The sequence below is a fragment of the Lissotriton helveticus genome, chromosome 1_1, assembly GCF_964261635.1.
Source record: "Lissotriton helveticus chromosome 1_1, aLisHel1.1, whole genome shotgun sequence".
In the NCBI taxonomy this organism is placed as follows: Eukaryota; Metazoa; Chordata; class Amphibia; order Caudata; family Salamandridae; genus Lissotriton; species Lissotriton helveticus.
The window spans coordinates 1,640,418,845-1,640,443,854 of record NC_136057.1 but is presented as its reverse complement, the minus strand read 5'-3'; the positions used below and the strand labels follow the sequence as shown (position 1 = coordinate 1,640,443,854).

General features: G+C 47.2%; 1 protein-coding gene across 1 annotated transcript in view; it reads left to right on the top strand.

Moving 5' to 3' along the window:
• Window positions 1-25,010, top strand: part of NCKAP1L (NCK associated protein 1 like) — a 1,588,380-nt gene that overhangs the window by 930,932 nt on the left and 632,438 nt on the right. Inside the window, exon 26 of the mRNA XM_078688681.1 lies at window positions 11,504-11,584. Coding sequence (XP_078544807.1) covers window positions 11,504-11,584 — 81 coding nt within the window. The remainder of the gene's footprint in view (window positions 1-11,503; window positions 11,585-25,010) is intronic.

The following is a 25,010-nucleotide window of genomic DNA, read 5'->3' as shown; positions in this document are numbered from 1 at the left end:
CACCCACTTCTCACTCTTGACACTCACACACCTCTCACCATTTCCTTACATACCATTCACCCTCCTCTCACACATTGCTCACCCTGCTCTCACATACCACTCACCCTAATCACTCACGCACTGCTGACCTTGCATACCCACCCATTGCTAAATTCCCATATTCATACACCCTCACAAACTGCACTAGCACCTCTCCCATCCTCTACTCAAACAACACTCACCCACCTCTCATCCTCATCCTACTAACATACCTCTTACTCTACATTCACACACCACTAAAATTCCACTCAATGATCGCTCTCAATGATTCACACACTGATCAATATGCATTCTCAAGTATAATTTGCCCTAAACTCAGACACTTCTCACCCTGCTACCAAACATTACTCATCCTACTCATTCATGCACTGCTCACTCGGCACACTCACCAAACACTCACATTGCTCACAGTACACTTATCCTCTGGTTAAACAGAATGTATGCTGCATTCTTGCCCTGCGCACTCTTTGGACACCCACCACTCAGGCTGCACTTACCCTCTGCTCCCCTGCACTCAGACACCACTCACCCCAAACCCAGACACTGCTCGCCCTGCATTCAAACACAATTCAAGCACCCCACTATGCATTCAGAGACCTCTAAAACACCACTTATTCTGAGTGCTCAGCATTCACTTACCTACCTCACACCCTCAATACTCACACACCTGTCACTCTGCCCTCACACACCAGTCACCCTTATATACGCACAATACTCACACTACACAGACTGGTCACTTTGCATGCTCACACACCACTCAAACTCTACTCGCACACAACTCACCATGCACACTTGCATTTTGCTCATCCTTTACTGGCACACTGCTCACCATACGATCTCTCACACCTCTAATTGCCCTCACACACTTCACTCCCATCTACTTGTACAACACTCACCCTACTCACACCCACCCATCAACCTGCACTCAATTGCCTGTTCACATTTCTCCCACCATACACTGGTAATCACTCACACTGACTGCTCACCCTGACTCACACACCACTTACCCTGCAGTCAGAACTTCTCACCCTACACTCAAATACAGCTCATCCTGCATAGTGATGCACTGCTCATTGGTCTTCCTCGGCCAGCACTGGCATTGCCAATGCACTGCTTATTATGCACACATACACTGCTCACCCTGCAACCACACACCTCTCATCCTGCACACATCTTTCACCATACAATCACATGCCATGCATACTGTATACTCATCGCTCCTACTGCACACAGCATTGACCACACACATTCTCACCACTTGCCCTACACTCATCCTGCATACACACACTGCCCACTCTGCACACACACTACTGTCTCTGTACTCAGACACCACTCACTTTGCCCTTAGATACCTTTCAGCGTGGATGCTTACCCTCTACTCAGACCTTGTGCACCCTGCAATCACACACTACTCAAATACCTCTAGCCTTGTACTCATACACCCCCCACCATTCACCCAAACTGTTTACCTTGCACTCACACACCACTCACCCTGCATTCACACAGTATTCAGACACCTCTCATCCAACACACACCCACTGCTCCCCCTGCACTCAACCACTATTAACCCCACCTGAGAGTCATCTGATGGGCAGATGTAATTATCCCTTGTCAGACTGTCAGAATCTCTCAGAGACACAGCAAAAACAGAACGTCAGTAAGCGTAGTCTCCAGGAGGGCATCTGATAAAATGAGAAAAGGTGCCTTCTGGAGCTGGGATAGACACAAGAGAATTCCCAAGATGTCCGCCAAAAGGCGACCTTTAGTGCAAGATACTAATGTGCTGAATTGAAGGCTAAGTAAGAATGTCTGGAGTCCACTCACTCAAAAACGCGCACTTCACCTGAAGTTTCTGAAGAGTAGGACGCTTCTTGCTATCTCCAGTGCAACAAGATAGTCAGGGTAGTTTGTCTTGTTTTACGACGTTTAGAGGCTCATCGCGTTCAAGTTCCGGTTCCAAGTAGAATAGTGTCTGCATCCGGAGCAGTGTCAGTAGGTTTCTTGTTTAAATGTTTATCTCTCAGTAATCCTGTACACCCGCTAGGGGAAGCAGTTTCCAGTTTTCCTGAGGTGTTTAGCATCTCAGTTAATGCGCATGACATAAATAGGTATTTATTAGAGCCAGCACAAGTTCTGGGTCCCCATTCCTTCGATAATCAACTACAACATAGAGGTTAAAAGTGTTAAGGGTTTTTGTGGGTAAACTGGCAATAGGGCTATACGTAGCTTCTGCAATAAAGTTCATTAAAGTGTAGAATCTGTTAAAAAATGCTTAGAAGTAATACCAAGAGAACAAGTAAATACTTACCAGTTTGTTGATTCCAACTTCAGGTTTCATCTCACTCCTAACTAGCCGAAGGTGATTTATTACCTAAACGTAAAGACAAAAAAAGAAAAGAAGATTAAACAGAATACTTCCTATTAGTTGCAAAAAGGAAAAAAGAAGATTCACTGAAGCAGCATATCACTACAATAATTTGTTAACAAAAGAAATAAAGAAGAAGAGAGGCATTGGTCACACCTAATTGGAGTAGTTACATTGAATGGAGGTTAAGTTTGTTTCTTCTTGTCATCACTACTGTATAAGAACTGAGAAGAGTTATTGTCTAGTAAGTTGTTGCATGTCACTATTTTACATTTCTCATACCATTTCAAAAAAGTACTCGCAGAAGACTAAAATCAGTGTGAGAGGAATGCAGGAGGAAAAGGAGAAGAACCTAAAGAAAGGCGTGGCTGCCTCTTCTCTGTCCCATCCCCTTCCTCCCTTTAGGTTCCTCAGTCACTCTAGTTACAATTGGAGCGCTAGGGAAGTTGTAGAGGGGCATTGTGAACTGCTGTTGTTCTGCTTCTGTGCATTACGTAGCTGCACCTAACAGAGTGAAGTGCCTACGCAGTTTTTTTGCACCTGCGCAGAATGGCGGAAGGTTTAGATCTTAAGAAGTTATGTGAAGTTTTGGAAGGAATACAAAAGGAAATAATAGCAGTTAGATACCAGAATAGAGATCTGAAACAAGATATAATGAATTCCAGAAGAGAGACATCCGATTTAGCAATAAAAATTTGTAGTTTAGTATATGAAGCCAGTTTTAAAATTCCCTCTCCTCATGAAGAAATTCCTATGATACCACCAACCCTCTGCCCAGAGCAACCACCCAAGTTATCCACTCTTTGTCCCCAGTGATTTCTTAGCTCCTCCAGAACAATTTAACGGACACCCCCAAAAGGCACAGATATTTTTGACCCAATGTACTTTGCATTTTATGTGTCACCCAGCAGTTTTTCCTGACGCTCAGTCACGAGTAGCCTTCATACTTTCCTATCTCAGTGGAGATGCTGTGTCATGGTCAATGCCATTAGTCTCTACAAATGATCCGATCTTGCACGATCTAGATGAATTCAAGAAGGAATTTCTCAGGATATTTGATAGACGAAAAGCAGCACAAGCAGCAGAAAATAGTTACTGGAAATAAAGCAAGGTAATCGAGATTTAATAGCTAATTTGGCCCAGTTCAACAGACTGATGGTAATAACGGAATGGCCCAATAATAAAAGAGCAGCAGTATATTATTGAGGCTTGAAAGATGAACTTAAAGATGCTCTTGCCCAAGTACCTAACAGGCCCACAGAATTTTCGGTTCTAGTAGATTTGGTATTAGAAATTGATTTCTGTCAAAATGAAAGACGCCTAGAGAAAAGACAGGATTTTCCTTCAAGTATACCAAGATTTGATCGAGTTAAGGCAGAAGCTTCTACGGTAATTAATGGTCAGTTCAGCACAGAGCCCATGCAAAATGGATCTTTTCGAGGACCACTGTCCAAGGAAGAGAAAGAAAGACAGAGATTAAATAAGCAATGTCTCTACTGTGATGTTAGTGCTCATTTTGTCCAAAACTGTCCAAAGAAACCAAAACAGTCCCTGCAGGAAAACTTACAGCACCATCAGTAGGGAAGTTGGACTGATGGGTGCGGATTTGAGGATCACTCACTGACATACACTTTACATTCCTCCTCTCCTCATGTGGTGATGTTTATGACACTTAAATTTAGGGAAAGTCATTTGAAAGGTATCACAGTAATGGTGGATTCTGGGGCTACAGGTATCTTTTGTGACCTCAAGGTTGCAGAGAAAATTGGTTGGAAAGCCCTCAGAAAAGTGAAAAGCGAAGCGGTCCAAGCAATGGATGGAACTAATCTTTGATCTGGACCCATTGTGAGTCACACCGAGCCACTGGAGTTAGAATCCATAGAAGGTCATTGTGAAACATTACAACTTTACTTAAAAGACGCCTCTCAATTCCAGCTGACTTTGGGGTTACCCTGGCTTACAGAGCACAATCCCACGATTAATTGGCATGCTCGATCAATAGTTATCAATTCAGAATATTGTAAGGAGAATTGGTACAGGAACACAAAAGCAAATCCTAAGTTAACACCTGCTACCTATTTATGTGAAAGAGGAGCCAGAGTTTCTGTGATCCACACTACAGAAATACCTACAGAGAATATGAACTACCAGGATGTCTTTAGAGAAATTATTGAGGCTGAGAAACTACCACCACACAGGGCCTATGATTGTAAAATAGAGTTTGAACCAGGTTACATTCTACCCTGCAGCAGAATATATGCTTTAACGAAAAAGGAGAATCAGCATTTGAAAGATTACATCCAGAAATATCTTGACAATGGATTTAACCGACCCTCCCAATCCCCAGTGTCTTCGCCACTTTTCTTCATTCCCAAGAAAGAAGGTGAATTGAGGATTTGCAGTGATTAGGGCAATTAATCGAATAACAGTCAAAAATCTATATACTTTACCCCTAATCTCAGTTCAATTAGACCAAGTTAAAGGAGCACGGATATACACAAAACTATATTTGAAAGGGAACTATCATCTTATTCGAATCAGAGAAGGTGATGAATGGGAAACAGCCTTCAGAACCAAGTATGGGCTTTTCGAATATGAAGTGATGCCCTATGGGCTCTGCAATGCTCCAGCAGCATTTCAACATGTCATCAACAATATTTTAAAGGAGTTCATTGATCAGTTTGCCATTGTATATATCGATTACATCTTGATATATTCTGATTCAGAAGAGACTCACAAAGAACATGTGAAAGGAGTATTGCAGAAGCTAAGAGAGAACAGTTTGTTTGTGAAATTGGAGAAATGTGCATTCAGTGTATCATCAGTGGAATTCCTAGGATTTGTCTTGTCACCGGCAGGGATAACAATGGACGAACACAAAACTAAGGCAGTAACCAATTGGAAATCCCCACAAACAGTTAAGGAGGTGCAGAGCTTTATAGGCTTTGCAAACTTTTTACATAAGGTTTATTCAGGATTTTTCCCCGAAATTAATTCCTCTCACTCGCCTTCTAAGAAAAGGAGTCCCCTTCACATGGTCTAACGAAGCAGAAGAAGCGTTTATGCTTTTAAAAAGGACTTTACCACAGCTCCAATATTGCTTCATCCTGTATCCCATCTGAGCATTTCTTGGTGGAGGCAGACGCTTTGAATCTGGCCTTAGAAGGAATCTTGTCGCAAAGACATAAGAAAACAGGACAATTGCATCCAGTGGCATTTCGTTCATGAAGATTGACTCTGGCTGAGGTAAATTATACCATCATAGAAAAAGAGTTTCTAGCAATAAAGGATGCCTTCAAAGAATGAGTTCAAAAAGGGGGTGGTGATGGACAGACGGCTGCAATGCCAGAAACCAGTCCCCGGAAGCTTGTTTCCTTTCCAGTAAAGAATTGGCTTGGTAGTTTGGTCTGCCCTGTTCCCATGATGCTATGGGCCAGGGACAGACTAATTTGCATATAGCCAGGTTCTGAGCTGGGATGGTGCAGTGAGCTAAAAAACGGTGATGGATCAAGCCCTGATCTTTTGACTGGGTACGAGTGTTCGGTTTAATTCAGATACTCTGTCCATCACCACCCCCACTTTTTGAATCGTTCAAAGAATGAGGGCATTACCTTATGGGTGCAATACATATGGTCACGGTCTACAATGATCATCGGAATTTAAAAATGTTAAAGTCTGTAAGAACATTGACTCCAAGGCAACTTCACTGGTCATTGTATTTTGCTGATTACAATTTTGTCATCACTTATCGACCTGGGGCAAAGAACGAAAGGCAGATACACTGTCTAGATTGGGTACTGAGAACGTGCAAGATATGGTTGAAAATCAAAACATCATCGCTGAAGGAAATATCATAGGAGCAGTCCTCAAAGAATCTATGAAAGAATCAGTGCAGAAATCGATAAGTTGGGAAGAAATGAAAGAGTGGGCAGACCAAGACTCCACATGAGGAATCAGAGACAGATTACCATATCAAGACGGTGCCTTATATCTGCCAACGTTGGCACTTTCACGAAAATGCCCCATTTTCTTCCTTTAAAAGGAGTCCCTACTGCAAAAGGATTAGCACACATCTTTCGTCAGAACATTGTACAAGCACATGGAATCCCAAAAGTGTTAGTTTCTGATCTGGGCTCTCAATTCTTGTCACATTTCTGGAGAGCCTTTACTAATATATTGAATATAGAGACAAGGTACACCACAAGTTATCATCCTGAATCTGATGGGCAAACAGAAAGGGCAAATCAGGAATTAGAGCAATATGTTAGACTGTACCTACTAGACCAAGAAGGAGATTGGCCTGAATACCTGTGAGAAGCTGAGTTTGAGCATAACAATGCAAAGAACGCTTCCACAGGTTATTCACCTTTCTATCTCAATACGGCAAGCATCCAAATCTTTCAGTACATTTTCAAAAGGTCGCTGTTTCAGCAGTGAAAGATGTAGTACAACATATGGCTTGCATACACAAATCAGCAACAGAGAACTCAACCAAAGTTAAAGAAAGTTTTAGATTTTATGCTGGCAGAAAAAGAAAGATGGAACCTGATCTAAAAGTTGAGGACGAAGTTTGGTTAAATTGTAAGAACCTTAGACTTCAAGGCAATAGGAAGCTGCAACCTAGATTTGTTGGCCCATATATAATTGAGAGGAAGTTGAGTTCATTAATCTATAGATTAAAATTACCTAAAGGTCTAAATATACACCCTGTTTTTCATGTCTCACTGTTAAAAAAGGTGCAGAAGGGCTAAGGAAGACCTTGCCTCCAAAACCGATACATACAGAAAAAGGAATTGAGTTTGAGGTTAAACAAATCCAAGATTCAAAAGAGGCAAAAGGTTAAATCTATTATTTGTTAGATGGAAGGTTTACAGCCCAGAAAAGAGATATTGGGAGTTGTTTTCTGATGTTCACGCCCCTCGTTTAATAAGAGCATTTCATAGCAATTTTCCCTGCAAACCCTTAGGCGGGAGAATCTACCTTGCGGGGGTACTGTCAGAACCACTCAGAGACCCAGCAAAAAAAGGAAGTCAGTAAGTGTAATCACCAAGAAAGCGTCTGATAAAATGAGAAAAGGTGCCTTCTGGAGCTGGGATACAAACCAAAGAATTCCCAAGATGGCCACCAAAAGTCGACCTTCAGTGCAACATACTAGTGTTGCTGACTTGAAGGCTGAGTTAGAATGTACAGAGTCCACTCACTCAGAAACCCGCACTTCACCTGAAGTTTCTGAGGAGTAGGACTTTTCTTGGCTATCTCCGGCACGAAGGGTAGTTGATTGTCTTTCTCGACATTTAGAGGCCCGCCGCGTTTAAGTTCCGGTTTCAAGTAGAATAGTGTCTCCGTCCAGAGCAGTGTCAGTAGGTTTCTTGTTTAAATTTGTATCTCTCAGTAATCCTGTACGCCCGCTAGGGGAAGCAGTTTCCAGTTTTCATGAGGGGTTTACCATCTCAGTTAATGTGCATGACATGAATAGGTATTTATTAGAGTCAGCACAAGTTCCGGTCCCCCTTCCTTCTGTAATCTACTACCATCTAGATGTCAAAAGTGTTAAGGGTTTTCTTGGGTAAATTAGTAATAGGGCTCAATGCAGCTACTGCAATCAGGTTCATTAAAGTCTAGAATCTGTTAAAAACCGCTATGAAGTAATACTATGAGAGCAAGTAAATACTTACCCAGACCGTAGATTCCAACTCCAGGTTGCATCTCACTCCTTACTAGCCGAAGGTGATTTATTACCTAAAAGTAAAGACAAAAAAAAGAAAAGAAGATTCAACAGAATACTTCCTAGTAGTTGCAAAACAGAAAAAAGAAGATTCACCGAAGCAGCATTTCACTACAATAATTTCTTAATGAAAGAAATAAAATAGAAGAGAGGCATTGGTCAGCCCTAATTGGGGTAAGTACATTGTACGGAGGTTATTGTTCTTTCCTCTTGTTACCACTACTGCATAAGAACTGAGAAGAGTTATGTTCTAGTAAGTTGTTGCATGACACTATTTTACAGATCTTCGTACCATTTCAAAAAAGTACTCGATGAAGACTAAATTCAGTGTGAGAGGAGCGTAGGAAGAAAAGGAGAAGAACCTGAAGAAAGGCATGGCTGTCTTTTCTCTGTCCCATCCCATTTTTCCCCTTTAGGTTCCTCAGTCACTTTAGTTATAAATGGAGGGCTGGGGAAGTTGGAGATGGGCATTGGGAACTGATGTCGATCGGCTCCTATGCATTAAGTGGTTGCGCTTGACACATAATAATGTCATTGGGAGAGGATGAGCCCATTTCATCAAGGACAAATGCAGTGAAAAAACATGAAAGTCCTGTTGAAAGTCTGCTTTTCAATGAACTACCTGATTCTGTGTCAGAAGTGGTACATACAATGTCCAAGACTCTGATGCAAAGAGATGTAATCAGGATGCGTCTTGAAAGTGGAATTGGAGAAGGCAGGACAGGTCTTCGCTGGAGATATTTATGCCAATATATATATAGATTCATACACCGCTACGAGGGAATAACCTGAATTGAAGCCTGAGGTTGTCATTTTTTGCCAAGAGGACATGACCGAGTTTCAGTGCCCAAGCAGATTTCCAGGCCAGGAGAGCACCACTCTTAAATGCCCTCAATGGATGAACTAGCCCAAGAAGAATTCAAACAACTTGGCCTGTTTAAACTATACAGTGAGAATGGCCTACTACATAACTAACTGCTTGGGGGTTGAATTCCACTTTAGTCCTGAGTTCGTCAGGACACAAGGGGACCTCATCGCCCCACCAGAAGTGCACCAAGAGGCGCATTTGCAGAGTGGTGTAAAAAGGGGTGTGGCATCTGACAACCTCTCAGCAATCCAACTGTGTGGGGATTACTGGAGGTAACAGGTGGGCTAGTTGAGCGGGTCCCCCTCCTGAGCCATTTTGGGGCACCCATCCCCCGGGGCATGGCCATTTGTTTGGGGACCGCGGGGGTATGAAGCCCCCGCAGTCCAGCTGGGCCCATGTCTTGCGGGAGCCGGCATTGCTTTCTACCCTCAGGGAGCTGCTGACATGCAGCTCCTTGTGGGTAAAAAGTGAAGCTCTTCACTTTGAACAAGTGAGAGCAAAATGCTCTCACTTGTTGAAAGTGGAGCACTTGTTTGCTATGGGATGGTGGGAGCACACAGCAAACTGCAATGTCCCAAGGGTGGGCACCCCAGGACATAGGTGGAGCTGGCCCTAGGGGTGACGGTCCCCAGGGCCATTTACGATTCCACGAGGAGAGGTGGTGGTCCCCAGGGCTCTGTGGGGAGGCAGGAGCCCCTCACGCATCTTTCAATGTAGCCCCGGGGATGTGGTGGTCCCCGGGGCTGCATGGGGGGCAGGAACCCCCCCCCCAATGTCTTAATTTAAAAAATATAGCCCCCTGGGAGGTTGCAGTCCTTGGAGCTGCGGGGGCCAGCGCTGGCCCCTGCTTGTATTTGGATCATTGCCTCCGGGATCTGACCCACCCGGGGGCCTAATTAAATGAAGCGCGGGAGCCCGTGCTTTGCTTTTTTAAAAATGTTCAGCCGGATTTGCGGTCCAACGTGAATCCCGACAATTTAAAAAAAATATATAATGCTTATTTTGGCCCTGGGGTTCCCTGTGGGACGCTCTGGGCAGTCCGAGGGGGTCAGGGTGTTTCTACCCTGCCCCCTTTTCTTCATCTGTTACGTTTGTTAATGTTTTTCCTCGTGACTCGGTTCAACCGAGTCACAAGATGGCTGCCAACACTTCCTAGTTGGAACTGTTGGCAGCCAATCAGGATGCAGGCATGAGATTGGGAGGGTTCACGGATCTTCCACAGCCATATTTGTATATCTGAGAATTGTTTAAATTTCCCAGGAACTCATGGACAGATTTACACCATTTAATAAAAAGAGTGCTTTCTGATCCAAGAGCTACCTTTTTGCCAAATGTTGGTGTAATTCCGTTAATCAGTTCGGGCTGTAGGCCATTTCTAAAGTTTCCTATGGAAATTACCATGGAGAAAAAGCATTTTGTGACCCCCCTTTCAACACAACAGCTGAAGTGAGTGGGCCATTAGTTTTGAAAATGTTGCAGATGCTTTTTGAATAGGAACAAGACCCTAACTATAACTACCTATTATAAATACACACATATATACATATATATCTGATTTAGAAAGAGCTCAGCACTCCAAGGCCTCTCAATGTGTATACAAAAAAATCTATTAAACATAGGCAATGGACCATCTTAAAATATGCAGGTTCATATTAGCATCAGTTAAATTTGAGTTTTACATATTTACATCATCTAACATCAAAACAATCTCTTTTCCCAAATCATTGCAATGTGTGTATGCTTTCCTAATAACTCATAAGTATTTCTTTATTAATAAAGTTACACTAGCTGACATTTCGATTGGTTCTAACACTTCATATGCACATTAACAATACTCCTAGTGACTTATTGACATCTATACAGACCAAGTGGGCGTGTAATTTAATTTCAAGAAATTATGCCCTTACAAATAATACTAATGCAAATACTCTAATCCAAATCAAACAGTTCCTCATATTATGTTGTTTATTTTTTGTGGCTTAATATATTGCTTGGACTAGACACAGCGGGTGCCAGAGCGCTTTCTATAAGGCCTGTTTGGGCTACATAAGCACTTGCCATTTCTAGAGGTTGGAGATTAAGTGGTCTCTCCAAACGAAGCACAGCTAATGATGCTCAAATAGATGTACATGTGTGCTAATCCATTGTTCGGTGTCTGTTTCTGTAGCCTGTGTGAGCGTGTACAGTATAAACTGTCTGTAAAATCCTGTAGGACAAAACAGGCACCTTCATACTCTGTGATGTTACCTAACTCCTGGAAGCTGCTTATAAATAATTATAACGAGATTAATGACATACAGTTAAATACGTGATGAATACGCAGAATATTTATAAGGAAGATAAGCTGAATTTCCTGTGATTAAGTATGTTACACCCGAGGGCGTTTGCCAGGAATTAAGTTGCAAATTACCGAACTTTTTAAATTAAGAAATCAGAGGACCAGTAAAATCCGTGTTCAGCCTTTTTACATTTTGATGTTGAATGTCTCTTTCTTAATATCCTACAGGTTTTCTCAGATCACTGCCCTTACCTGATGGGCCCCATTGAATACCTGAAGGACTTTGTCACCCCTGACACAGACATTAAGGTTAGACACTTTAATCATCTTCACGGGGAACCCCCCTTCTACTCTGATGTGTTTTTCTTGCTTTCATCACGTTTCAGTCACTATGGAAACTACACTAAAGCGGTGATTCATGTCAACAGGCGAGGTGAAGGAATTGTCAATTTATTCTGCAGTCCCTTTAGGTGTCTAGAGAGAGTGTGTGTGTGCAAGGACATCTTAGAAGCGCCTGGGATGTTGCATGCTGTGGCATTCGTTGTATTGCTTGTAATAGAATGAAGACCATTGCTTTTGTTAATATATACTTTGCACATTCATAGATTGCCAGGGTGCTCAGTGCAGTCGCAAGCAAGCTGCCTGTGAAATGAGCTATGAATTAAATGTTCCTTAATGATATCGATTAGTTGGGCTATATATAGCCTGAACACAAAAGACCTCCGATATAATGTTGTGACTGTTAACCACATCGAAGGTATGCTAATGTCATTTTTAAAGATGTTTCAGACCAATCAAAATGTCATCACAGGTTATCTTGCTCTGAAAATTGCCGTTTTAAAGGATTACGCGGTGTTTGCCATTCCCTTTTTCTTAAAATGCCATCTGCCACCCTAGGCTGCGTGTCTCATCGCTTAAGTGGGTAGATGCACGGTGCCAGGGAGTGAGCCGGACCTAGACTTTAAAACATGTTAGGTTTGATGACCCCTTTCTATGTGGTTTAATCAACCACAGAAGCAATTCCTTGGTAAAAGGCAATCCTCTGCCATTGCCGACTTTTCTATTTTTACGATGCCAGTAGGGGAAGGATTTCCTTTGACACCCTTCCTATGCACGAGCAGATACATGGCTAGAGCTGGGCCGAATTTTCCTTTGCAATTTAAAAAGTGCGTCCTCGGAAATTGTGAGTAAATGCGCTGAGAAGACTGCTGGACTCCAAGACCTCCTTTCCTTAATGCTGACTGTATTGTCACCGAGAACTGTGTTTTCTGTTATGGATTTTCTGTGAGTCTTCGGAGTAATAAGTGAAGACGATATCCTTTTTAAAAACGACTTTTATTACGATGTGTGCGATGGACCATTAATTATTCTATTGAGAGTGTCTAGAATCTGCAGGAGTCATAAGGCTCATCTGGTGATCGTACAGACGTTGTGATATGATGTTTTCAAAACACTAATTACAACCTTAATACTTAATTTAGAGGGATGGGATAATGCCTCCGCCCGTTGCCCAATTCAGAGATTGAGGGAATGCGTTTTCCCTGATGGTTGACCTGCCCCCATCTGTGTTATTGGGAATGCCGGATGCACAGGTCGAACATGTTGGCTTCCGGTTTCCTGGTTTAGGGCAGTGGCATCACTAGGGTTGGTGTCATCCGGTGCGGGTAACCCATGGTGTCACCCAGTCACAATTTACCAGATGAACCAACTCACCCTCTGCCTGCACCATCTCTCCCTCTGTCTGTGCCATCTCCCTCCGCCTGCACCATCTCACCCCCTGCCTACACCGTCTCTCCCTCAGCCTGCACCATCTCACCCTCTGCCTGCACCATCTCCCCTCTGCCTGCACCATCTCCCCTCTGCCTGCACCATCTCTCCCTTTGTCCACGCCATCTCCCCTCCGCCTGCACCATCTCTCTCTCTGCCTGCACCATCTCTCCCTTTGCCTGCACCACCTCCCCTCCGACTGCACCATCTCTCCCTCTGCCTGCACCATCTCCCCCTCTGCCTGCACCATCTCCCGTCCGCCTGCACCATCTCTCCCTCTGCCTGCACATCTCTCCCTCTGCCTGCACCATCTCCCCTCCGCCTGCACCATCTCTCCCTCTGCCTGCACCATCTCCCCTCTGCCTGCACCATCTCTCTCTCTGCCTGCACCATCTCCGTGCCGCCTGCACCCTCTCACCCTCTGCCTGCACCATCTCCCCTCTGCCTGCACCATCTCTCCCTCTGTCTGCACCATCTCCCCTCCACCTGCTTAATCTCACCCCTTGCCTGGACCATCTCACCCCCTGCCTGCACCATTTCTCCCTCAGCCTGCACCATCTCACCCTCTGCCTGCACCATCTCCCCTCTTCCTGCACCATCTCTCCCTTTGTCCACACCATCTCCCCTCCGCCTCCTCCCTCTCTCCCTCTGCCTGCACCATCTCCCCTCTGCCTGCACCATCTCTCCCTCTGCCTGCACCATCTCACCCTCTGCCTGCACCATCTCCCTCTCTGCCTGCACCATCCCTCCCCCTCCACCTGCACCCCCCTCCCCCGCCTGCTGCTCTTTTAACCCTTTCCTCGTCGCCTTCTCCACCCCCCCTCATGGTTTCTCCCTCACTGTTCTCGGCTTTTCTCAAAGTGACTGAAATAAACTCATGAAATGTGCTTTGAATTCGTGTGCGCGACACTGAGGATACGTTTAAATAGACACAGAAGACACACTCGCCCTCACCTTCGAGCAGAGGTGAGGCTGCAGAGCTGTGTTAAATACACAGCGTAACCAGATGATGTCACCCAATGTAAGGGTGTCACCCGGTGCGGTCCGCACCCCCCGCACACCCCTAGTTATGCCACTGGTTTAGGGTTGCCAGTCTGCCGGATGGTGTCTGTTGTGTGATATGCAGAACTTTAGAGGATGGCAGTCTGAGAACTGCACCCAAGTTTCCGTGGCATGCTGTGACACTGACATTTCTAACACCTCAGGGGAAATGTTTAGGTGCGTCCGGATTACATTTCCATGACCCGGATGGTCCGCGGCGGCACGAAGGCCAAGTCAAAGAAGTAAACTCATTGAGGATGGGTTCACAGAAATAAAGGTTACATGGGGCTGGAGCCATGAAGGGAGTCAATATGGGGCTAGTGTCTCGGGCAAATGGCAACTGGGGCAGAATCATGGTAGTAGGGAATGTGATGCTGAGCGGACCACCTTATAGGTATCAGATTATACTTGCTTTCGCAAACACTGATTGTGTGAGCATGGCACGCATTTGAAAAGACACTCATGGAGATGTTTCAGTATAGAAACAGAGCTCCCATGGACCACTGCCTACTCCTAAAAAATGACACAGTAATGTTTCATTTTTCTGTTTTTTAAATGCATTCCGTTTTACTTTGAGGAAAATGGACTGCATTAAAAACTGCTTTATTTAAAAAGGAGTCACAGACATGGTAGTCTACTGAACCCACTAGCCACCATCCCCGGGAGTGTTAGCCATTCCTAATGTGGTCGCAAATTGCACATGTCTGATGAATATTAATTAGGCAGACAATTTGCGATCCCATTAGGAATCGCAAACAGTGTCTGAGATACTGTTGTACATTCCTATTTGCGAGTCGGCCCTTAGTTCGGTACTTCCAGTTTGCTGCACCTCAAATTAAAAGGCTTGTTTAGACTTTAACAATGAGTCTAATATGTTGCTAACTTGAAAGGTTTCTGTTGCTCCTGCGTAATATTGAGACTGAGTCAACAATTCTTTCCTGACTTTGGAAACTTAAGGTCACACATACAAAAGACAGGTGAAAAAAGTGGTTGCAACTATTGTGCTGACTTTTGTGACCTGTCTCTGGTTTTGCACTGCCTGATTACAAAATGTTCACTTGCAGGGGGTGGCACCTAATGACCTACCTAATGATTATTAATTGATCAGGTCATATCTACGACCCTTTATCGTTGACTACAAACAAAGGGATGCTGGCTGGCAAGGAACAGCAGACCACCACCCGTGTGCACTTACACCAGAATGTAGCTTTTTTTTCATAAAACAGCTCGTGTCCCTTAAAGGAAGGATGCTCCTTAAAAATACTGTCCTATTTTGAAAAACATGAAGGAGAGCAGGCAGTGGTAACCCAACACCATTCACAAAGGGGAAGCTGTCCACTTTGAAAATCAGTTTCTAGTTATTTTTAGGTGTCAGTACCCGATCAATGGTTTGCTACAGCAGCTGTGGTCACAGACAATTGATACATGCCATACTGAATCGCAATTAGAATATAGTGCCCCTTTCATGCCCCTTCCTAATTGTGATTCACTGAGAGTCACCTAACTGGGTTTTAATACATACCTAAAAGTGATTTTGTAATCACAAACCCTTTGATTTTGTGTCTCACAGGGATTGTGATTGCAAAATGACTTTGTAAATCTGGCCCTTGATTCGAAAGATAGAAGTCCATTGGTTGGATAATTTATAGATTTAAGTAATGAGTACAGGCCTTCAGTGTGAGTTATTACTTACATATTACATGCGTACAGATAGTAGAAGCCAGGAGATGCTTGTGCTATGTGCTGTCACCCAACATACCTCTTTTTATCTTTTCCTATTGGTTTAGAAAGCTGCCATATTCCTGCTAAGGTCACTCTCGGATGCCTTTCTTTTGTTTGGTTCGAGTCAGCCAATTTCACTACTGCATTCACATTTGCAGCATTTTTCACGCTCAGATATTTTGTGGAATACATCTAAAAAAGATTGGTTGAAGAGTTCCTAATTAATTCTGTAGTTTTGCATTTTGCTTGCAGCCGCTCTTTAGCTCACCTCTTTTGCATGGTCTGAATTCTTTGACCAATTTCTTTTGTGGACAGTTGCCAGCGTGTTCATTGTGAGACCCTGTCTGGCTTTCTCATTGCGAGATGCCACAAATCAGCAATAAGAGCACTCTAAGAGAATCCTACGGGGCGGGTTAGAGGAAGAATGCAAATGTACTACTAATCCTTTGACATTTGCGACTTTGTGTGTATATGATTAAAGAAAGGTCAATTTACAGCAGGGAAAATCTCTCTTGAACGCAATTGTTAGACCTGGCACCTTGGCGTGAGTTTCCCTCCCACCTTTTGCTGTTGTGCCTCGAATGTTTTGATGGTGTCTGCTACTCAGGGCACTGCGCCACGGCCAACCCGTGCCGCAGTGCAAGTGCTCCCTACTGTAAAGTGTACATGTGATTGATGTCCATGATTGGTTCATTGGATTTACTGTTAGTCCCTAGTAAAGTGCACTAGGAGTGCCAGGGCTTGTGAATGCCAATACTGCTAGTGGGCCTGCAGCGCTGGTTGCGCCACCCACAGAAGCAGCCTTACAATGTGTCTAGGGTCTGCCATTGCAGAACCTGCGTGCAGTCTGGTACTGTCACCCTGGCTGGGCAAGTGCACACACTTGCCAGCCCCTAAACCTTCCCTTAAACTTCATATTAGTCACCCCTATGGTAGGCCTGAGGGCAGGGTGCATTGTAAGGATAAGGTAGAACATGCCCTGATGTGTGTGGCATGTTCTAATAGTGAATTACTGCCAAATTCGTTTTTCACTATTGTAAGGCTACCTGTTCCCTTCTAGGCCAGATGGGCTGCTGGAATTATTACACTCTATAATCCCAGCAGGCTCAGGGAACATGGTAGAAATTCATGTTTAGTATGCCTGAACTCAGAATAATAAAATACTTCTTTTAGTAAAGTTTATTTTAATATCCTGTGTTTGCAAATGCTACTTTTAGAAAGTTAGCATTTGCTTGCCTAACCATTTCAGCCCGCCTCTGCTTGGATGTGGATCTGACTGTCTGGTGTGTGTGAGTGACAGGGCTGGGAGTTGACAGGTAGTGATTAGCAGGAGGGCCCCTTAATGGGTGGTGGGAGTTTCCCCTGAATGATGCATCAGGCTGTGCTCTGCCACCACAATGCTGGCTCCGCCCTCCTGGGGAGCGACTGATGACTCAGCCTGCACCTGGCCCAGGAAGGACCGAAGCTTGTCAACAAAGTACTCAGGCCACTCCTGCCCTCTCAATGCCGGCTCCGCCCCCCTGGGGAGCGGCTGATGTGCCTGCCCTCACACTGAATGCAGAAGTCATAAGAACCCACAACAAGTACTCAGAGACTGAAGCAGTTATGCAGAGGCCCCCCTGGCCAGTGAGAACAAAAGAAACTGTGTATAAAAGTAGGAGCCCTGCTCCTTGTAAAGTAGATCCAGTTTGCGCAAAGAAGAAGCTCTGCCTGAAGAGAAGGACCCTGGACGCTGCAAGGAGAAGTACTGACTCTGATCCCAAGAGACTGGCCTGTAGTGGGTGCCTTGCTGCTGAAGGAGAGCAGGAGAAGAAAGACTGAAAGACTTTGCTTTCATCCACCTTGTGCTAAAACTTTGACCAAGATCTCCAAGGGCTTGCTGTGAACTTGCCCCCTGACCAGCGCCCCAGGAACAGTGGGCGCTACCCTGTCCCCCTGGAAGAAGGAGCCGCTGTGAGCCAGCAACCTGATCGGCACAGCTGCTGAAGGAAAGAGGAGCGCGCCGTGAAAGAATCCCTGCGCCCCTCCTACGAGGCCCTTGGCACCCCGACCCGCCGAGCACCGCATCTGCTAGCTGGCCGGCACCAGGTGACACCGAAAGGCCCAGCCTCGCTGGACTAATCACCGTCCCTACCGCCTGCCTAACTGCGAAGCACCGCAAGAACGGACTGAGCCAAGTACCCGCTGTGACCTGAGAGGCGTGTGTGTGCCTCACGCTGCTACCCGGGGCTCTGCCCCCCTTTTCCAGGACCTGAGGTGTGTCGCCGTCTACCCGACCCGCGCCGCAACGCCAACCTAAGAGCCAGAGCCGAGCCGCCGCTCGCTCCAACCTCGAGAGGAAGACACCGCGACGTGAACCGCCGAGCCGGCCTACACCCGACCCCTGCAGAAAGACAAAGGTACTGTTTCCCGTCCCGCGGTGCGAGCCGCTGTCCCACCTCGCTCGCACCGCCATCTACTTCAGCCGAGCCCCCGGAGCCGCGCAGTGAGCGCTCCCCGGGCCCCCGCTCTCTCCCCTGACAGCCGCGCAGCGCGCTCGTCAGGCCGGCAGTGACTCCCCGGCCGCCGATCTCGCTAGAAGCGTGAGATCGGGCAGACCGGGTCCGATCGTGGGCACAGAGAGGCCTGGCTGATTGAAGTTCTTGCTAAAGGAACGTACCAGGACTAGGAAAGAGTCCGCAACCCTTTTTGAAGCACCAGAACAATTCGTTACCGCTGATACAAAGACCTGTGGCATAATCAAAGAGTAACTGGAACCATTTTTCTTAAACTCCGCAAAGACTGTATTTACAAGCCTGATCTAAAGATATATATATAAAGAAGATATTTTTACAGAAGTACAGTCTCGTGTCATTGTGTGGTGGGTTGATGGTCGTTGTGTGGGATGTTGCAAATGTTTAACCTTATGTACTCCAGAGTTTAGCCTAGACTGCTTGCGCCACACTACCTAAAGGGCGAGTAGGGGTTATTTCTGGGAGTAATCCTTTGCCCCGACTTAGAGGAGAGGGTCCCTGCTTGTCGCGAGCACCAACCTGCGCCAACCAGAGACCCCCAATTCTAACATTGGTCGCAGCGGTGAGGATCTCGAATTTACATTTGCAGTGTCCATACATTGACTAGTGACCATTGCACAGTGATTTCAATCCAGTAACTGAGCCACAGATTTCTTTTTAAGTGACTTTGCTCTGCTAGAAGAAGATCCCTGTTTGTCTAAAGCCATGCCTGGAACCAACAGCGTAGAGAAAACCGCGTCTGTGACCTCTGAGGTGTTGGAAATAGAATGGGATGTGTCAAAACTGGAGGAATACAAGAAAGATGAGCTCGTCTTCTTTGCCAAGAGATTCAAGGTCCCACGTGCAGGGTGCAAGAACAAGACGGATTACTACAAAGCCCTGAAAGCCTGGATTGAATCTAGGAATGCACCTGAGGATCAGGAGTTACCTGATGATACTGGTGTACCTGACAAGGAAGGCAGCGTCCATAGCTTTGGCAGAGGCCTGTCGCCAGAGGAGCTGGCAGACAGAAAAGAAACCAGGAATCATGAAATGAAGCTGGCAGAATTAAACGTGAAGAGCCAACTGGAGCTGGAGAGCAAACGGATGGCTCTGGAAGAGCGAAAACTCCAGTTGGAGTTTGATGTGAAAATGAGGGAGATGAGTCTAAAAGAGAAAGCCTTGGATCATCCTCCCTCTGGTGGCAGCACAACGCCGGTGCAGGTAGAGTCAAGAGTGCACATCCCCAAAGATGTAGTTAAAGAGTTCTTTAAGGGGGATGACATAGGACAGTGGTTTAGGGCATATGAGGTAGCCATGCTTTCCCACCGGGTCCCTGAGAAGGATTGGGGAGCGGGGTTATGGGGAAGGTTCCTTAGCGAAGGAAGGGACACCCTGCTAGATTTGCCCACTGAAGACCAGAGATCCTATCCCCATATGAAAGAAGCTTTAATGACCAGGTATGGGCTTACCCCTGAAATGTATAGGCAGAAGTTTAGGGGGTGTAATAAGCGGCCTGGGAATACGTATGTGGAGTTTGTGACTTTTTTTTGCAGAGCACTGGATGGTTGGGTGAAGGGTAACAAAGTGAATGATTTTCAAGGTCTCTTTGATTTAATTGCATGGGAGCACTTGTCTGATCAATGTTTTCCTGAGTTACGCCAGCACCTGATTGATAGCAAGTTGTCCAACCCGAGGAAACTTGCTGAGGAGGCGGACCGCTGGCTCAGCACCAGGGTCCACAAGGGTCCAGTGGGAGACTCCGCCAAGGGTGGGCAGGGTCCCCAGCAGAAGAGTGGGGGGGACAAGGGAAAACAGAAAGGGTTCCAAAAAGGCCCCCAAAGTAATCCCCAAGGGGACCAGCAGAAAGGTTCTCAGCCTCCCCCACCCCCTAAGCAGGATGGGGCCCGACAGGTCGACCTGTTCCAAAGGGGCCCTTCAATTGTTACAAATGTGGTGACCCGGGGCACATAGCCCGTGACCCCAAGTGTCGCCTGTTTGGAAAACCAGCACCCACTGGTGCTCCGCCCCGACAAGTGACCAGTGTTCACTTAGGAGGAGAAGTGGTGGTCCCGGGGGGTGGAGATCCTGTTCAGATGACCCTAGTCTCACTAGGAGACAGTGAGATGGTCCCTACAAGCTACCTGCCCTCTAACACTAAAAAATATGGGCAGGTGGTTACCATCAATGGTAAGAAAGCTGAGGCTCTTAGAGACACAGGAGCCAGTGTGACTGCAGTGAGGCATCACCTGGTGTCTCAAGAGCAGGTTGTACCCCATGCCTACTGTAGGGTTGTCAACGCTGACAATTCGGAGAGTCAGTGTCCGATGGCTCAAGTTCCCTTCGAGTGGGGGGGGGTCTCTGGTACTCTGCAGGTCTGTGTGAGGAAAACCATGCCTGTGGACTGTTTGCTAGGGAATGACTTGGAGGACTCCCCTTGGGAAAAGGTGGAGAAAACGACTCACCTGAAGATGGTGGGTCTACCTGACTGGGCGTGCGTGACCACCCGGTCAATGGCAGCCAGTAGGGGTGATCAAGAGGTCCTGGGGCCTGACGGAGAGGCCCAGGAACCGGCCTTAGGGAGAAGGCGCAGGGCGCGCGGGAAACCGGCCCCTGAAGTTCCCACGGTCCAGGAGGAAGCAGACCTTGAGGGGGATGCCCTGGAGCCTACTGGGGAACAGATTGCCGAACTGGGGGACCTGCCTGAGCTGACCCATTGGCAGCAAGAAGGAGGCCCCTCCAGGGAGGAATTCTGCAGGGAGCAGAAAGAATGCCCTTCTCTCGTGGGTATGCGGCAGCAGGCTGCAGACCAGGCCAATGGTGTTCAGGCCAAAACACATTATGTGTACTGGGAGAATGACCTCCTGTACTCAGAGCCTAAGGCTGCTGAACCTGGGTCAGCCCGTGTGCTGGTGGTACCCCAGAAGTTCAGAGCCTTCCTACTGGGACTGGCTCATGATGTGCCTTTAGCAGGACATTTGGGGATGGACAAGACCTATGACAGGCTTGTCACCCACTTCTACTGGCCCCAAATGCACAAGAGCTCAGATGCTCATTGTAGGACCTGTCCAACTTGCCAGGCAAGCGGGAAGTGCGGAGGGAAGAACAAGGCTCCCCTCCAACCCTTCCCTGTGGTCAGTACGCCATTCCAACGAGTGGGTATTGATATTGTTGGGCCTCTGGACCCCAAGACAGCCATGGGCAACAGGTTCATCCTGGTCTTGGTGGATCATGCCACCCGGTACCCTGAAGCCATCCCTCTGAGGACAGTGACGGCACCCGTGGTGGGGCGTGCACTAATGGGAATTTTCTCCAGAGTGGGGTTCCCTCTAGAGGTGGTGAGCGACAGAGGGACCAACTTTATATCCAAGTATATGAAGTCCCTTTGGCAAGAGTGTGGTGTAACCTACAAGTTCACCACACCTTACCATCCACAAGGAAATGGGTTGGTTGAAAGATTCAACCGAACCCTGAAGGGCATGATCATGGGCCTGGAAGGTCCAATGAGGCGTAAGTGGGACGTCCTCTTACCATGCCTGCTCTTTGCATACCGCGAGGTGCCACAGAAGTCTCTAGGGTTCAGCCCCTTTGAGCTGCTGTATGGTCACCCCGTGAGAGGACCACTGAGTTTGGTAAAGGAAGGCTGGGAGCAATCTCCCAGGAAACCTCCCCAGAATGTATATAGCTACATGCTGGCCTTCAGAAACCAAACCAGGCGCTTCAGACAACTTGCTGAGGCAAATCTGGAAGCAAGCCAGGAGGAGATGAAGCGGTGGTACGACCAGAATGCCACTCTGGTAGAGCTTCAGCCTGGTCAAGAGGTGTATGTCTTAGCCCCAGTGGAACCCTGTGCACTTCAGGATAAGTGGACAGGCCCATTTGAGGTTGTGGAGCGCAAGAGCTCAGTGACATACTTGGTGGACATGAAGACGCCCAGGAATCCTTTAAGGGTCTTGCATGTCAACCGCCTCAAGCCCCACTTGAAACGGTCCGAAGTGGGCATGCTGTTGGCCACTGATGATGGAATGGAGGAGGAGTCTGAGCCTCTTCCTGACCTCTTAGTGGCCTGTGAGAAGGATGGGTCAGTGGATGGAGTTAACCTCTCACCCACCCTGACCCCCGAGCAACAGGAAGACTGCCGCCAGTTGCTGGGGCAGTTTCCAGACCTGTTCTCCCTGGTTCCTAGTGTCACAGATTGGTGCGTCCATGATGTGGACACAGGAGACAGCTTACCTGTGAAGCATAAGGCTTACAGGGTAACTGACAGGGTCCGGGCCTGCATCAAGGAGGAGGTCTCCAAGATGCTTGCTCTTAGGGTGGTTGAGTCTTCCAGCAGTCCTTGGTCCAGCCCCGTGGTCTTGGTCCCAAAGGCTGCTGCGCCGGGAGCCACACCTGAACTCCGGTTCTGTGTGGACTACAGAGGACTCAATTCAGTCACCAAGACTGACGCGCACCCTATCCCCAGAGCTGATGAGCTCATTGATCGGCTAGGGGCTGCCCGGTTCCTCAGCACGTTTGATTTAACGTCTGGGTACTGGCAGATCGCCTTGACCGATGGGGCAAAGGAGAGGTCCGCATTCTCCACACCAGATGGGCATTTCCAGTTCCGGGTTATGCCATTTGGGATGAAGAATGCCCCTGCCACCTTTCAGAGGTTGGTCAACCAGGTGTTGGTTGGGCTGGATGAGTTCAGTGCCGCCTACCTGGATGACATCGCAGTGTTCAGTGGCACCTGGCCAGAACACCTGCAGCACCTCTGGGAAGTGTTGATGGCGCTGCGCAAGGCAGGCCTCACAATCAAGGCAAGCAAGTGTCAGATTGGGCAGGGCTCCGTGGTGTACTTGGGACACCAAGTGGGGAGTGGCAAGGTGGCACCCTTGCAACCCAAAATTGAGACCATCCTGGCTTGGGAACCCCCCAAGACCCAGACAGCAGTGAGAGCCTTCCTGGGGCTCACTGGGTATTACAGGAGGTTTGTCAAGGGCTATGGCACTATTGTGACCCCCTTGACAGAACTGACTTCTAAGAAGCAGCCCAGGAATGTGATTTGGACTGACACCTGTCAGAAGGCTTTTGACACCCTGAAGACTGCCATGTGCACGGCGCCCGTGCTCCTGGCTCCTGATTTCTCCAAGGAATTCATAGTGCAAACAGACGCTTCAGAGCATGGTGTAGGGGCTGTTCTCTCACAGATGACTGAGGAGGGCTGGGACCAACCCGTAGCCTTCATCAGTAGGAGGTTACTTCCACGGGAAAGTAGGTGGAGTGCAATAGAGCGAGAAGCATTTGCTGTGGTCTGGGCGCTGAAGAAGCTAAGACCCTACTTGTTTGGGTCTCACTTCCGGGTTCAGACGGACCACAGGCCCCTCAGATGGTTGATGCAAATGAGGGGTGAGAACCCAAAACTGTTGAGGTGGTCCATCTCCCTACAGGGTATGGACTTCACGGTGGAACACCGCCCTGGCACAGATCACGCCAACGCTGATGGTCTGTCCAGATTTTTCCGCCTTAGTGATGAGGAACTCCCTGGGGAAGGGTAGTTCTCCCCACATTTCAGCTGGAGGGGACACGTGTTAGACCTGGCACCTTGGCGTGAGTTTCCCTCCCACTTTTTGCTGTTGTGCCTCGAATGTTTTGATGGTGTCTGCTACTCAGGGCACTGCGCCACGGCCAACCCGTGCCGCAGTGCAAGTGCTCCCTACTGTAAAGTGTACATGTGATTGATGTCCATGATTGGTTCATTGGATTTACTGTTAGTCCCTAGTAAAGTGCACTAGGAGTGCCAGGGCTTGTGAATGCCAATACTGCTAGTGGGCCTGCAGCGCTGGTTGCGCCACCCACAGAAGCAGCCTTACAATGTGTCTAGGGTCTGCCATTGCAGAACCTGCGTGCAGTCTGGTACTGTCACCCTGGCTGGGCAAGTGCACACACTTGCCAGCCCCTAAACCTTCCCTTAAACTTCATATTAGTCACCCCTATGGTAGGCCTGAGGGCAGGGTGCATTGTAAGGATAAGGTAGAACATGCCCTGATGTGTGTGGCATGTTCTAATAGTGAATTACTGCCAAATTCGTTTTTCACTATTGTAAGGCTACCTGTTCCCTTCTAGGCCAGATGGGCTGCTGGAATTATTACACTCTATAATCCCAGCAGGCTCAGGGAACATGGTAGAAATTCATGTTTAGTATGCCTGAACTCAGAATAATAAAATACTTCTTTTAGTAAAGTTTATTTTAATATCCTGTGTTTGCAAATGCTACTTTTAGAAAGTTAGCATTTGCTTGCCTAACCATTTCAGCCCGCCTCTGCTTGGATGTGGATCTGACTGTCTGGTGTGTGTGAGTGACAGGGCTGGGAGTTGACAGGTAGTGATTAGCAGGAGGGCCCCTTAATGGGTGGTGGGAGTTTCCCCTGAATGATGCATCAGGCTGTGCTCTGCCACCACAATGCTGGCTCCGCCCTCCTGGGGAGCGACTGATGACTCAGCCTGCACCTGGCCCAGGAAGGACCGAAGCTTGTCAACAAAGTACTCAGGCCACTCCTGCCCTCTCAATGCCGGCTCCGCCCCCCTGGGGAGCGGCTGATGTGCCTGCCCTCACACTGAATGCAGAAGTCATAAGAACCCACAACAAGTACTCAGAGACTGAAGCAGTTATGCAGAGGCCCCCCTGGCCAGTGAGAACAAAAGAAACTGTGTATAAAAGTAGGAGCCCT